General features: G+C 38.2%; 3 protein-coding genes across 9 annotated transcripts in view; all 3 read right to left on the bottom strand.

Moving 5' to 3' along the window:
• The window catches only part of LOC137627073 (uncharacterized), a 4,565-nt gene extending 335 nt beyond the window's left edge, over positions 1-4,230 (bottom strand). The window contains exons 1-2 of one of the 3 annotated variants that reach the window (XR_011041097.1): positions 879-4,230; positions 383-613 (exon numbers count right to left, since the gene is read on the bottom strand). Coding sequence is in view for 1 of the 3 variants with exons in the window: in XM_068358056.1 (XP_068214157.1) it covers positions 440-613; positions 879-2,960 (2,256 nt within the window). In the remaining 2 variants the exon portion in view is untranslated. Of the gene's footprint in view, positions 1-303; positions 614-878 lie in introns of those variants that run through there. The other 2 variants (XR_011041096.1, XM_068358056.1) reach the window with 2 other exon arrangements.
• Positions 4,231-5,542: 1,312 nt separating this feature from the next.
• LOC137627071 (uncharacterized) lies at positions 5,543-10,106 on the bottom strand. 3 transcript variants are annotated; one of them, XR_011041092.1, is made up of 3 exons: positions 6,756-10,106; positions 6,240-6,490; positions 5,543-5,681 (listed from the first exon to the last, which is right to left on the bottom strand). XR_011041092.1 is itself a non-coding variant. In XM_068358054.1 (2 exons), exons 1-2 carry the CDS (start codon positions 8,835-8,837, stop codon positions 6,317-6,319), a joined length of 2,256 nt encoding a protein of 751 aa, XP_068214155.1. In that variant the 5' UTR covers positions 8,838-10,105; the 3' UTR covers positions 6,181-6,316. The 3 variants fall into 3 exon arrangements, 1 of the variants encoding a protein (XP_068214155.1); XR_011041093.1 differs by having other exon boundaries at positions 5,544-5,681; positions 6,260-6,490; XM_068358054.1 differs by lacking the exon at positions 5,543-5,681 and having other exon boundaries at positions 6,181-6,490; positions 6,756-10,105.
• Positions 10,107-11,419: 1,313 nt separating this feature from the next.
• On the bottom strand, positions 11,420-15,510 carry LOC137627072 (uncharacterized). Of its 3 annotated transcripts, none has more exons than XR_011041094.1 (3): positions 12,633-15,510; positions 12,117-12,367; positions 11,420-11,558 (listed from the first exon to the last, which is right to left on the bottom strand). XR_011041094.1 is itself a non-coding variant. In XM_068358055.1 (2 exons), exons 1-2 carry the CDS (start codon positions 14,712-14,714, stop codon positions 12,194-12,196), a joined length of 2,256 nt encoding a protein of 751 aa, XP_068214156.1. In that variant the 5' UTR covers positions 14,715-15,510; the 3' UTR covers positions 12,058-12,193. The 3 variants fall into 3 exon arrangements, 1 of the variants encoding a protein (XP_068214156.1); XR_011041095.1 differs by having other exon boundaries at positions 11,421-11,558; positions 12,137-12,367; XM_068358055.1 differs by lacking the exon at positions 11,420-11,558 and having other exon boundaries at positions 12,058-12,367.
• Between the last annotated feature and the right edge of the window lie 388 nt (positions 15,511-15,898).

Raw genomic sequence — 15,898 nt, 5'->3', positions numbered from 1 at the left:
TCAGTCTCTCTACTTATCAGGTGAACTGCCTGTGGAGAAATCTTTGCAGATTGGTATGGTTTTATAAGATTAATGTGCACTAACTGGCTAGGCTTCCTTTTATCTGGAGTTTCAATTGCATAAGTTGTTTTAGAGACCCTTTTAGTGATTTTATACGGACCCATAAATTTTTCTCTCAATGGAGCTCCTGGAACTGGTCGATATACAAGTACATCATCTCCTACTTTAAAAGTTCTAATTTTGGCCTTTTTATCGTAATGGTTTTTCATTCGAATCTGACTGTTAGTTAAATTCAGATTGGCAAATTCATAAACATGGTCAAATTTAACCTTAAGACTTTGGAGGTATTGCGGAATACTTACTTGCTGGTCTTTGTAAGTACCTCTTAGGATGTTTTCTTTTACCATACTAAGGTTTGTCCTAGGTCTGCGGCCAAACATCATCTCGAAGGGAGAAATTCCAGTCGATTCATTAGGTGTACTCCTAAGTACATACATAAGCAGATCCAGGTCTTCATCCCAGTCTCGTCCAGTTTCACAAATGTACTTGCGCAGGAGGTTTTTAATGGTCTGGTGTACTCGTTCGAGGGCTCCATTAGTCTGAGGGTGATAAGCTGAAGCAAAAATATGAGAGATGTTTAACTGCTTTAAAGTTTGCTTAAACAAATCACTAGTGAAGTTTGTCCCCTGATCACACTGAAGCTCTTTTGTAAAACCAAAAATGGTGAATATTTTAAGAAGATTAACAATTATTGTCCTAGCAGATATGTTTTTTATAGGTACGGCTAAAGGAAATCTAGTAGGTGGACACAACAAGGTTAAAATGTACTCATTTTGTTTCTTAGTTTTGGGAAGTGGACCAACACAATCTACAATTACCTTTTCAAAAGGAGAATTAGGTACTGTAATAGGAACTAATGGTGCTGGAGGTATTTTCCGATTTGGTTTACCAGTTACCTGGCAGGGATGGCAAGATTCTATGTGGTGCTTTACATCAGCTTTCATACCAGGCCAGTAGTAATCGTCCAGCAAACGCTTATAGGTTTTGGAAATGCCTAGATGAGACTCTGCTGAATGAGCAAGATCCAATAAGGCTGCACGAAGATTAGAAGGAACTACAAGCTGGTAACTATCATGCCAGGAATTTTGTCCTGCAATCTTCAAAGGTCTATAACGTCTCATAAGGATGTTATTATCAAGATAAAAATATGGTAACTTACTTTCATCAACGTCATCTTTTACTTTATCAAAGTATTCTTTCAAACTATCATCAGACCTTTGATACTCTACAAATTCATCTGAGGGAATATCAACAAGATCAGCAAGGACTTTTTCACCTAAGGTACTTTGATCCACCTTACCTGTGTGTTCAGTGTAGCTAGAAGTTGAGGTTGTAGACCTGGTGACTACTTGGCAGGGAAGCTCTACCACCGGAGAAAGCTCTTTGCAAGCTTTTTCGATCACTACTTCAGGCTGCGTAATGATAAGACTAGGAGTACCGTTAGATTGAGCCAAGTCATTACCAAGTATCATGTCTATGTTCTTGCAAGGCAGGTCAGAATCCAACAAGGCGACATTAGTTGAACCTTTAAAATAAGGACAATCAAGAGAAATCTGTACAATAGGTAAAACCTTTTGACAAGTCAAATCTGACACAGTTACATACTGATCTGTTGGTTTAGCTAAATCTTTTAACTTTGAGCTAATGATAGTTTGAGATGACCCTGTATCTCTCAAAATTTGCACGGGAATATCATTTACTTTACCAGGATATGTAAATGCTGTAAAGTCTGATAGAGGTTGAGCACAGTGAAGAGTCGTTTTATTTGCAGTATTCCCTGATTTGGGTCCTTGTGAAAAAGCATTAGGAGAAGCCTTACCATGAGAAGCTTTGCATTTGGGACTAGGACAGTCTTTAATATGATGACCTTCTTTCTTACAAAAAGTACAAAGCTGTGGGGAAGATGAAGGTGAGGACGAATGTGGTTTAAGTTTATGAATGAGATGGTAATCATCAGCTAATAGGGCAGCCCTTTTGCCATCTTTTTCTTGTTTTTCTCTAATAAACATTGCCACATTAGCTGGAATACGCCTCAGGAATTCTTCTAAAACTATTAAATTCTTTAATTGTTCTAAAGTAGTTATTTGTTCCTTATCTATCCATTTATTAAACTGCTTCAACTTCAATGTGAAAAACTCTAGATAGGTTTGAGCTTGGTTCTTCAAAGTTTGTCTGAAGACTTGTCTATACCCTTCTGCTGTAACACTATAAGCATCTAATATGGCAGTTTTAAAGATTTCATAATCCCTTTCTTGGACAAGTTGTGCTGCCACATATGCAGCTTTTCCTTTGAAGGAGTTTCTGATTAAGAGAACATATTGGTCTCTAGGCCAGTTGAGAGACGTTGCAGTGTTTTCAAAAGTAATGAAAAAAACATCAGGATCTTTTTCATCGAAGACAGGCAGGAGTTTACGTGCTTTACTAAGGTCAAAAGCATCGGGTAGCTGTTTTTCTGCCAACCTTTCTTCTATTCTTATGGCTGATAGTTCCTTTTCCAACAGAACTTTTTCTTTACGTTCTATTTCAAGTCTTCTTTGCTCAGTTTCTACTGCGGCATTTGCAGCTTCAAGCCTTTTTTGTTCAGCTTCTAGTGTTAACTGCTGCAGTTCAAGTTGGAGTTTCAATTTCACTATCTCTGGGTCTTCAGTTACAGTAACAGTACGAGCAGCACCTCGTTCAAGTGTTAAAGGCCTTAAGGGAAGAGCCTCTTCTTCAGTTATGTTACCACTATTTATCAGGAAATCTAATATCTTTCCCAATAGTTCAGCTTTCACCACAGCATGACCTACAGATATTCTAGCCCTTACAGCTATTTGGCGAAGCTGGTCCTTTTTAGCTTCCTGTAGTGTATTTAGGTGCTCCCTGGGTGCACCTAAAAATTTCTCAAGATCAAAAGGCATCTCTCAATACTGATAAAATGGAAAATATCACTGGAAATTATATTACTACTATACACAAGCTTTAAGACTTAAAAACGTCAGGGCATTCATGGATTTATGGTGCGAAGGCACTCACAAACCAGAGGAAGTTCCTTAATCCTTAAGTCCTACAATGTACAGAAATTCACTTAAATGAACAAGGCTTTAATAATCCATGCCAATCAGAAAACTTGGTTCACCAATAATGCAAAACCACTAATAATCTTGAATAAAATATTTTTAATGAAGTAAATAATTGGAAGTACCAACAGTTACCTGAACAAGGAATAAACCTTTAAATATCCATCGAGGTGGAACGAAGTTCTTGACCACGTGGTCGTAACAATATCCAGCCGAAATCCTTGAAAGAGCGAAGGTCGTACCCTGAGTAAGAGGAGCAGAAGTTCCTAAGGAAGGAATCTTCAATTCCTTATGATGAGGTTTTGAATGCCTCGAAGCACCTCGAGAAGTTGGGGCGACTATGAAGATATCGCTAAGCGATGGTAGTCAACAGAGTCGAGGGTTAAAAGAATGACAAATTCTAGGATGCCATTACCCTGCCTGCACGTCCTCCAAAATCTCGATGTATGCTTAAGATGACGTGTAGCAACACGACATTCTCTAGGTGAAAGTGTGAGCGCGCTGGAGAACACTATCCGGTGGTGGTCAGTTATAAACTAGCAAAATATCACTAATACACTACACTCATGTTGTCCATCATTTTAGAGAAACAACAAAATGAATTTCACAATCCGTCAAGATCGAGCGTAAGCGTAACACATACGTAAGTACATCCCGGACACAGGCCCCCAATTTGTCACAACTTCTGCTTTCCACTTGACTATTCATTCATAAATTCTCAGTAATGAGGGCAACACTTCATGTAGGTATAGTAGATATATTAGGAGAATGATCAAATTAAAGTTAAAATTAAACAGACTTTACTTATTTTAAATCACGTATAAATATATAACAAAATAATAACAAATAACCACTTAATAAACACTATAAGCAAGTGAAGAATTAGCCACCGGATAACGAACTCAAAAGTATTAACTTGAAAGAGCTTGGAAGTAAACATTTCCAAGGATTACATACGTAAAAATAACAAAAGGTAATTTCATTCATGCTGTCCGCTACGATCAGCAATCAATAGATGGCGCTAAAGTTATACACAATAATAGGTGTAATTAGAAATGATAAATAATGATAGGAGGGTTATTATAGTTCCCCCCTGTTAGGAATGAAATTATGACAATCTTATTGACAAATTTAGTGAATTGTGGTTTTCTGTCCAAGACGTGATAATGCGTCGGCGATGGTGTTGTTTGATCCTCGAATGCTGTGGATCTCAATGTTGTAAGACGACAAGATGTATGACCATTGAAGAAGTTTCTTGTTGTTAAGCTTTGCCCTTTCGAGGAAGGTAAGGGGTTTGTGGTCTGTGTAAATGACGACACTTGCAGCTCCTTCCAGATATGGACGAAAATGAAGGACAGTTGCAACAAGACTATATAATTCTTTCTCGATGGTAGGCCATCCTAGTTGAGCGCCTTTGAACGCTCCTGAGTAATAAGATACTGGCAGCAGATGTTCCAACAAAGGAGGAAAAGTACTGGTCCCATTGATTTCTTGCAGTAGGACACCACCAAATCCAGTATTACAAGCATCGACCTGTATAAAAAAAGGTTTAGTAAGATTAGGCGCTTGCAACAAAGGAGATGAAGTCATGAATAACTTTAGCTGCCGGAAGGCCTTATCGTGATCCTGTGTCCAGTGAAACCTTACTTTGCTGGATGTCAATACATGTAGAGGAGAAGTTATGATGGAAAAATTAGGACAAAACTTTGAATAATATGACACCATACCTAAGAAAGTTTTGAGTTCTTTTTTATCACTAGGAGTGGGGAATGAAGTTATAGCCTTTACATTAGTATCCTTGGGTAATATGGAGCCACTGCCAATGACATGTCCTAGGTATGTAACTTTTGCCTTACCAAATGAACTCTTGGCTAAATTAATAACTAGGTTAGCTTCCAGGAGTCTTTTGAAGAGTTCTCTTAAGATCTTGAGATGTTCGTCCCAGGAGATACTAGCAATTACGATGTCATCCAAATAGACATACACACCCTCCAAACCACGTGTAACTTCATGGACCATCCTTTGGAATGTAGCTGGAGCATTAGTCATCCCAAATGGCAAAACTCTGTATTCAAAGAGACCAAAAGGTGTTATAAAGGCTGATATCTCTCTTGTCCTATCTGTTAATTTAATTTGATAATAACCCTTTAAGAGATCAATCTGGGTAAGGTATTTAGAATTACTCACAGAGTCAATAATATCCGCAATTCTAGGTAATGGATAAGCATCCTTGACCGTTACAGAATTAACCCTTCTATAATCCGTACGCATACGATAGGAATTGTTAGGCTTTTTAACTAAAATACAAGGCGATGCCCAGGGAGACTTACTTGGTGCAGCCAAATCTAGTTTTAGTAAATACTCAACCTCAGCCTTCAAGGCTGGTAATAAACGATGGGACACCCGATAAAAAGGTTGACGAACGGGATTGGCGTTTGGTTCTAGCACAATATCATGTTGCACCAAGGTACAGCAACCAGGAGTGTCTGAACATATTGCAGGATAAGACTTCAGAACAGCCTCTAATTCTTCCCTTTCCACCTTAGGAAGATGACCAAGATACTGTGAAAGCAAAGAAAGAATCTGTGAATTACTAGCATCTTTCCATGACAAAATATGATTATGAGCCAAAGTTTCTTCTTCGTCTGGCTCAAGAGGAGCTAAAAGTTTATCATTATCAACTGCCTCGGGTACTATGTTTTTAGGGGTAGGAGAAGTCTCGATGGGAGTAGTTATCCTCGAGTTGTGAGTGGAGTGATCAGTCTCTCTACTTATCAGGTGAACTGCCTGTGGAGAAATCTTTGCAGATTGGTATGGTTTTATAAGATTAATGTGCACTAACTGGCTAGGCTTCCTTTTATCTGGAGTTTCAATTGCATAAGTTGTTTTAGAGACCCTTTTAGTGATTTTATACGGACCCATAAATTTTTCTCTCAATGGAGCTCCTGGAACTGGTCGATATACAAGTACATCATCTCCTACTTTAAAAGTTCTAATTTTGGCCTTTTTATCGTAATGGTTTTTCATTCGAATCTGACTGTTAGTTAAATTCAGATTGGCAAATTCATAAACATGGTCAAATTTAACCTTAAGACTTTGGAGGTATTGCGGAATACTTACTTGCTGGTCTTTGTAAGTACCTCTTAGGATGTTTTCTTTTACCATACTAAGGTTTGTCCTAGGTCTGCGGCCAAACATCATCTCGAAGGGAGAAATTCCAGTCGATTCATTAGGTGTACTCCTAAGTACATACATAAGCAGATCCAGGTCTTCATCCCAGTCTCGTCCAGTTTCACAAATGTACTTGCGCAGGAGGTTTTTAATGGTCTGGTGTACTCGTTCGAGGGCTCCATTAGTCTGAGGGTGATAAGCTGAAGCAAAAATATGAGAGATGTTTAACTGCTTTAAAGTTTGCTTAAACAAATCACTAGTGAAGTTTGTCCCCTGATCACACTGAAGCTCTTTTGTAAAACCAAAAATGGTGAATATTTTAAGAAGATTAACAATTATTGTCCTAGCAGATATGTTTTTTATAGGTACGGCTAAAGGAAATCTAGTAGGTGGACACAACAAGGTTAAAATGTACTCATTTTGTTTCTTAGTTTTGGGAAGTGGACCAACACAATCTACAATTACCTTTTCAAAAGGAGAATTAGGTACTGTAATAGGAACTAATGGTGCTGGAGGTATTTTCCGATTTGGTTTACCAGTTACCTGGCAGGGATGGCAAGATTCTATGTGGTGCTTTACATCAGCTTTCATACCAGGCCAGTAGTAATCGTCCAGCAAACGCTTATAGGTTTTGGAAATGCCTAGATGAGACTCTGCTGAATGAGCAAGATCCAATAAGGCTGCACGAAGATTAGAAGGAACTACAAGCTGGTAACTATCATGCCAGGAATTTTGTCCTGCAATCTTCAAAGGTCTATAACGTCTCATAAGGATGTTATTATCAAGATAAAAATATGGTAACTTACTTTCATCAACGTCATCTTTTACTTTATCAAAGTATTCTTTCAAACTATCATCAGACCTTTGATACTCTACAAATTCATCTGAGGGAATATCAACAAGATCAGCAAGGACTTTTTCACCTAAGGTACTTTGATCCACCTTACCTGTGTGTTCAGTGTAGCTAGAAGTTGAGGTTGTAGACCTGGTGACTACTTGGCAGGGAAGCTCTACCACCGGAGAAAGCTCTTTGCAAGCTTTTTCGATCACTACTTCAGGCTGCGTAATGATAAGACTAGGAGTACCGTTAGATTGAGCCAAGTCATTACCAAGTATCATGTCTATGTTCTTGCAAGGCAGGTCAGAATCCAACAAGGCGACATTAGTTGAACCTTTAAAATAAGGACAATCAAGAGAAATCTGTACAATAGGTAAAACCTTTTGACAAGTCAAATCTGACACAGTTACATACTGATCTGTTGGTTTAGCTAAATCTTTTAACTTTGAGCTAATGATAGTTTGAGATGACCCTGTATCTCTCAAAATTTGCACGGGAATATCATTTACTTTACCAGGATATGTAAATGCTGTAAAGTCTGATAGAGGTTGAGCACAGTGAAGAGTCGTTTTATTTGCAGTATTCCCTGATTTGGGTCCTTGTGAAAAAGCATTAGGAGAAGCCTTACCATGAGAAGCTTTGCATTTGGGACTAGGACAGTCTTTAATATGATGACCTTCTTTCTTACAAAAAGTACAAAGCTGTGGGGAAGATGAAGGTGAGGACGAATGTGGTTTAAGTTTATGAATGAGATGGTAATCATCAGCTAATAGGGCAGCCCTTTTGCCATCTTTTTCTTGTTTTTCTCTAATAAACATTGCCACATTAGCTGGAATACGCCTCAGGAATTCTTCTAAAACTATTAAATTCTTTAATTGTTCTAAAGTAGTTATTTGTTCCTTATCTATCCATTTATTAAACTGCTTCAACTTCAATGTGAAAAACTCTAGATAGGTTTGAGCTTGGTTCTTCAAAGTTTGTCTGAAGACTTGTCTATACCCTTCTGCTGTAACACTATAAGCATCTAATATGGCAGTTTTAAAGATTTCATAATCCCTTTCTTGGACAAGTTGTGCTGCCACATATGCAGCTTTTCCTTTGAAGGAGTTTCTGATTAAGAGAACATATTGGTCTCTAGGCCAGTTGAGAGACGTTGCAGTGTTTTCAAAAGTAATGAAAAAAACATCAGGATCTTTTTCATCGAAGACAGGCAGGAGTTTACGTGCTTTACTAAGGTCAAAAGCATCGGGTAGCTGTTTTTCTGCCAACCTTTCTTCTATTCTTATGGCTGATAGTTCCTTTTCCAACAGAACTTTTTCTTTACGTTCTATTTCAAGTCTTCTTTGCTCAGTTTCTACTGCGGCATTTGCAGCTTCAAGCCTTTTTTGTTCAGCTTCTAGTGTTAACTGCTGCAGTTCAAGTTGGAGTTTCAATTTCACTATCTCTGGGTCTTCAGTTACAGTAACAGTACGAGCAGCACCTCGTTCAAGTGTTAAAGGCCTTAAGGGAAGAGCCTCTTCTTCAGTTATGTTACCACTATTTATCAGGAAATCTAATATCTTTCCCAATAGTTCAGCTTTCACCACAGCATGACCTACAGATATTCTAGCCCTTACAGCTATTTGGCGAAGCTGGTCCTTTTTAGCTTCCTGTAGTGTATTTAGGTGCTCCCTGGGTGCACCTAAAAATTTCTCAAGATCAAAAGGCATCTCTCAATACTGATAAAATGGAAAATATCACTGGAAATTATATTACTACTATACACAAGCTTTAAGACTTAAAAACGTCAGGGCATTCATGGATTTATGGTGCGAAGGCACTCACAAACCAGAGGAAGTTCCTTAATCCTTAAGTCCTACAATGTACAGAAATTCACTTAAATGAACAAGGCTTTAATAATCCATGCCAATCAGAAAACTTGGTTCACCAATAATGCAAAACCACTAATAATCTTGAATAAAATATTTTTAATGAAGTAAATAATTGGAAGTACCAACAGTTACCTGAACAAGGAATAAACCTTTAAATATCCATCGAGGTGGAACGAAGTTCTTGACCACGTGGTCGTAACAATATCCAGCCGAAATCCTTGAAAGAGCGAAGGTCGTACCCTGAGTAAGAGGAGCAGAAGTTCCTAAGGAAGGAATCTTCAATTCCTTATGATGAGGTTTTGAATGCCTCGAAGCACCTCGAGAAGTTGGGGCGACTATGAAGATATCGCTAAGCGATGGTAGTCAACAGAGTCGAGGGTTAAAAGAATGACAAATTCTAGGATGCCATTACCCTGCCTGCACGTCCTCCAAAATCTCGATGTATGCTTAAGATGACGTGTAGCAACACGACATTCTCTAGGTGAAAGTGTGAGCGCGCTGGAGAACACTATCCGGTGGTGGTCAGTTATAAACTAGCAAAATATCACTAATACACTACACTCATGTTGTCCATCATTTTAGAGAAACAACAAAATGAATTTCACAATCCGTCAAGATCGAGCGTAAGCGTAACACATACGTAAGTACATCCCGGACACAGGCCCCCAATTTGTCACAACTTCTGCTTTCCACTTGACTATTCATTCATAAATTCTCAGTAATGAGGGCAACACTTCATGTAGGTATAGTAGATATATTAGGAGAATGATCAAATTAAAGTTAAAATTAAACAGACTTTACTTATTTTAAATCACGTATAAATATATAACAAAATAATAACAAATAACCACTTAATAAACACTATAAGCAAGTGAAGAATTAGCCACCGGATAACGAACTCAAAAGTATTAACTTGAAAGAGCTTGGAAGTAAACATTTCCAAGGATTACATACGTAAAAATAACAAAAGGTAATTTCATTCATGCTGTCCGCTACGATCAGCAATCAATAGATGGCGCTAAAGTTATACACAATAATAGGTGTAATTAGAAATGATAAATAATGATAGGAGGGTTATTATAGTTCCCCCCTGTTAGGAATGAAATTATGACAATCTTATTGACAAATTTAGTGAATTGTGGTTTTCTGTCCAAGACGTGATAATGCGTCGGCGATGGTGTTGTTTGATCCTCGAATGCTGTGGATCTCAATGTTGTAAGACGACAAGATGTATGACCATTGAAGAAGTTTCTTGTTGTTAAGCTTTGCCCTTTCGAGGAAGGTAAGGGGTTTGTGGTCTGTGTAAATGACGACACTTGCAGCTCCTTCCAGATATGGACGAAAATGAAGGACAGTTGCAACAAGACTATATAATTCTTTCTCGATGGTAGGCCATCCTAGTTGAGCGCCTTTGAACGCTCCTGAGTAATAAGATACTGGCAGCAGATGTTCCAACAAAGGAGGAAAAGTACTGGTCCCATTGATTTCTTGCAGTAGGACACCACCAAATCCAGTATTACAAGCATCGACCTGTATAAAAAAAGGTTTAGTAAGATTAGGCGCTTGCAACAAAGGAGATGAAGTCATGAATAACTTTAGCTGCCGGAAGGCCTTATCGTGATCCTGTGTCCAGTGAAACCTTACTTTGCTGGATGTCAATACATGTAGAGGAGAAGTTATGATGGAAAAATTAGGACAAAACTTTGAATAATATGACACCATACCTAAGAAAGTTTTGAGTTCTTTTTTATCACTAGGAGTGGGGAATGAAGTTATAGCCTTTACATTAGTATCCTTGGGTAATATGGAGCCACTGCCAATGACATGTCCTAGGTATGTAACTTTTGCCTTACCAAATGAACTCTTGGCTAAATTAATAACTAGGTTAGCTTCCAGGAGTCTTTTGAAGAGTTCTCTTAAGATCTTGAGATGTTCGTCCCAGGAGATACTAGCAATTACGATGTCATCCAAATAGACATACACACCCTCCAAACCACGTGTAACTTCATGGACCATCCTTTGGAATGTAGCTGGAGCATTAGTCATCCCAAATGGCAAAACTCTGTATTCAAAGAGACCAAAAGGTGTTATAAAGGCTGATATCTCTCTTGTCCTATCTGTTAATTTAATTTGATAATAACCCTTTAAGAGATCAATCTGGGTAAGGTATTTAGAATTACTCACAGAGTCAATAATATCCGCAATTCTAGGTAATGGATAAGCATCCTTGACCGTTACAGAATTAACCCTTCTATAATCCGTACGCATACGATAGGAATTGTTAGGCTTTTTAACTAAAATACAAGGCGATGCCCAGGGAGACTTACTTGGTGCAGCCAAATCTAGTTTTAGTAAATACTCAACCTCAGCCTTCAAGGCTGGTAATAAACGATGGGACACCCGATAAAAAGGTTGACGAACGGGATTGGCGTTTGGTTCTAGCACAATATCATGTTGCACCAAGGTACAGCAACCAGGAGTGTCTGAACATATTGCAGGATAAGACTTCAGAACAGCCTCTAATTCTTCCCTTTCCACCTTAGGAAGATGACCAAGATACTGTGAAAGCAAAGAAAGAATCTGTGAATTACTAGCATCTTTCCATGACAAAATATGATTATGAGCCAAAGTTTCTTCTTCGTCTGGCTCAAGAGGAGCTAAAAGTTTATCATTATCAACTGCCTCGGGTACTATGTTTTTAGGGGTAGGAGAAGTCTCGATGGGAGTAGTTATCCTCGAGTTGTGAGTGGAGTGATCAGTCTCTCTACTTATCAGGTGAACTGCCTGTGGAGAAATCTTTGCAGATTGGTATGGTTTTATAAGATTAATGTGCACTAACTGGCTAGGCTTCCTTTTATCTGGAGTTTCAATTGCATAAGTTGTTTTAGAGACCCTTTTAGTGATTTTATACGGACCCATAAATTTTTCTCTCAATGGAGCTCCTGGAACTGGTCGATATACAAGTACATCATCTCCTACTTTAAAAGTTCTAATTTTGGCCTTTTTATCGTAATGGTTTTTCATTCGAATCTGACTGTTAGTTAAATTCAGATTGGCAAATTCATAAACATGGTCAAATTTAACCTTAAGACTTTGGAGGTATTGCGGAATACTTACTTGCTGGTCTTTGTAAGTACCTCTTAGGATGTTTTCTTTTACCATACTAAGGTTTGTCCTAGGTCTGCGGCCAAACATCATCTCGAAGGGAGAAATTCCAGTCGATTCATTAGGTGTACTCCTAAGTACATACATAAGCAGATCCAGGTCTTCATCCCAGTCTCGTCCAGTTTCACAAATGTACTTGCGCAGGAGGTTTTTAATGGTCTGGTGTACTCGTTCGAGGGCTCCATTAGTCTGAGGGTGATAAGCTGAAGCAAAAATATGAGAGATGTTTAACTGCTTTAAAGTTTGCTTAAACAAATCACTAGTGAAGTTTGTCCCCTGATCACACTGAAGCTCTTTTGTAAAACCAAAAATGGTGAATATTTTAAGAAGATTAACAATTATTGTCCTAGCAGATATGTTTTTTATAGGTACGGCTAAAGGAAATCTAGTAGGTGGACACAACAAGGTTAAAATGTACTCATTTTGTTTCTTAGTTTTGGGAAGTGGACCAACACAATCTACAATTACCTTTTCAAAAGGAGAATTAGGTACTGTAATAGGAACTAATGGTGCTGGAGGTATTTTCCGATTTGGTTTACCAGTTACCTGGCAGGGATGGCAAGATTCTATGTGGTGCTTTACATCAGCTTTCATACCAGGCCAGTAGTAATCGTCCAGCAAACGCTTATAGGTTTTGGAAATGCCTAGATGAGACTCTGCTGAATGAGCAAGATCCAATAAGGCTGCACGAAGATTAGAAGGAACTACAAGCTGGTAACTATCATGCCAGGAATTTTGTCCTGCAATCTTCAAAGGTCTATAACGTCTCATAAGGATGTTATTATCAAGATAAAAATATGGTAACTTACTTTCATCAACGTCATCTTTTACTTTATCAAAGTATTCTTTCAAACTATCATCAGACCTTTGATACTCTACAAATTCATCTGAGGGAATATCAACAAGATCAGCAAGGACTTTTTCACCTAAGGTACTTTGATCCACCTTACCTGTGTGTTCAGTGTAGCTAGAAGTTGAGGTTGTAGACCTGGTGACTACTTGGCAGGGAAGCTCTACCACCGGAGAAAGCTCTTTGCAAGCTTTTTCGATCACTACTTCAGGCTGCGTAATGATAAGACTAGGAGTACCGTTAGATTGAGCCAAGTCATTACCAAGTATCATGTCTATGTTCTTGCAAGGCAGGTCAGAATCCAACAAGGCGACATTAGTTGAACCTTTAAAATAAGGACAATCAAGAGAAATCTGTACAATAGGTAAAACCTTTTGACAAGTCAAATCTGACACAGTTACATACTGATCTGTTGGTTTAGCTAAATCTTTTAACTTTGAGCTAATGATAGTTTGAGATGACCCTGTATCTCTCAAAATTTGCACGGGAATATCATTTACTTTACCAGGATATGTAAATGCTGTAAAGTCTGATAGAGGTTGAGCACAGTGAAGAGTCGTTTTATTTGCAGTATTCCCTGATTTGGGTCCTTGTGAAAAAGCATTAGGAGAAGCCTTACCATGAGAAGCTTTGCATTTGGGACTAGGACAGTCTTTAATATGATGACCTTCTTTCTTACAAAAAGTACAAAGCTGTGGGGAAGATGAAGGTGAGGACGAATGTGGTTTAAGTTTATGAATGAGATGGTAATCATCAGCTAATAGGGCAGCCCTTTTGCCATCTTTTTCTTGTTTTTCTCTAATAAACATTGCCACATTAGCTGGAATACGCCTCAGGAATTCTTCTAAAACTATTAAATTCTTTAATTGTTCTAAAGTAGTTATTTGTTCCTTATCTATCCATTTATTAAACTGCTTCAACTTCAATGTGAAAAACTCTAGATAGGTTTGAGCTTGGTTCTTCAAAGTTTGTCTGAAGACTTGTCTATACCCTTCTGCTGTAACACTATAAGCATCTAATATGGCAGTTTTAAAGATTTCATAATCCCTTTCTTGGACAAGTTGTGCTGCCACATATGCAGCTTTTCCTTTGAAGGAGTTTCTGATTAAGAGAACATATTGGTCTCTAGGCCAGTTGAGAGACGTTGCAGTGTTTTCAAAAGTAATGAAAAAAACATCAGGATCTTTTTCATCGAAGACAGGCAGGAGTTTACGTGCTTTACTAAGGTCAAAAGCATCGGGTAGCTGTTTTTCTGCCAACCTTTCTTCTATTCTTATGGCTGATAGTTCCTTTTCCAACAGAACTTTTTCTTTACGTTCTATTTCAAGTCTTCTTTGCTCAGTTTCTACTGCGGCATTTGCAGCTTCAAGCCTTTTTTGTTCAGCTTCTAGTGTTAACTGCTGCAGTTCAAGTTGGAGTTTCAATTTCACTATCTCTGGGTCTTCAGTTACAGTAACAGTACGAGCAGCACCTCGTTCAAGTGTTAAAGGCCTTAAGGGAAGAGCCTCTTCTTCAGTTATGTTACCACTATTTATCAGGAAATCTAATATCTTTCCCAATAGTTCAGCTTTCACCACAGCATGACCTACAGATATTCTAGCCCTTACAGCTATTTGGCGAAGCTGGTCCTTTTTAGCTTCCTGTAGTGTATTTAGGTGCTCCCTGGGTGCACCTAAAAATTTCTCAAGATCAAAAGGCATCTCTCAATACTGATAAAATGGAAAATATCACTGGAAATTATATTACTACTATACACAAGCTTTAAGACTTAAAAACGTCAGGGCATTCATGGATTTATGGTGCGAAGGCACTCACAAACCAGAGGAAGTTCCTTAATCCTTAAGTCCTACAATGTACAGAAATTCACTTAAATGAACAAGGCTTTAATAATCCATGCCAATCAGAAAACTTGGTTCACCAATAATGCAAAACCACTAATAATCTTGAATAAAATATTTTTAATGAAGTAAATAATTGGAAGTACCAACAGTTACCTGAACAAGGAATAAACCTTTAAATATCCATCGAGGTGGAACGAAGTTCTTGACCACGTGGTCGTAACAATATCCAGCCGAAATCCTTGAAAGAGCGAAGGTCGTACCCTGAGTAAGAGGAGCAGAAGTTCCTAAGGAAGGAATCTTCAATTCCTTATGATGAGGTTTTGAATGCCTCGAAGCACCTCGAGAAGTTGGGGCGACTATGAAGATATCGCTAAGCGATGGTAGTCAACAGAGTCGAGGGTTAAAAGAATGACAAATTCTAGGATGCCATTACCCTGCCTGCACGTCCTCCAAAATCTCGATGTATGCTTAAGATGACGTGTAGCAACACGACATTCTCTAGGTGAAAGTGTGAGCGCGCTGGAGAACACTATCCGGTGGTGGTCAGTTATAAACTAGCAAAATATCACTAATACACTACACTCATGTTGTCCATCATTTTAGAGAAACAACAAAATGAATTTCACAATCCGTCAAGATCGAGCGTAAGCGTAACACATACGTAAGTACATCCCGGACACAGGCCCCCAATTTGTCACAACTTCTGCTTTCCACTTGACTATTCATTCATAAATTCTCAGTAATGAGGGCAACACTTCATGTAGGTATAGTAGATATATTAGGAGAATGATCAAATTAAAGTTAAAATTAAACAGACTTTACTTATTTTAAATCACGTATAAATATATAACAAAATAATAACAAATAACCACTTAATAAACACTATAAGCAAGTGAAGAATTAGCCACCGGATAACGAACTCAAAAGTATTAACTTGAAAGAGCTTGGAAGTAAACATTTCCAAGGATTACATACGTAAAAATAACAAAAGGTAATTTCATTCATGCTGTCCGCTACGATCAGCAATCAATAGATGGCGCTAA

The sequence above is a fragment of the Palaemon carinicauda genome, chromosome 34 (assembly GCF_036898095.1).
Source record: "Palaemon carinicauda isolate YSFRI2023 chromosome 34, ASM3689809v2, whole genome shotgun sequence".
Taxonomy (NCBI): Eukaryota; Metazoa; Arthropoda; class Malacostraca; order Decapoda; family Palaemonidae; genus Palaemon; species Palaemon carinicauda.
This window is presented reverse-complemented; position numbering and strand designations above follow the sequence as displayed.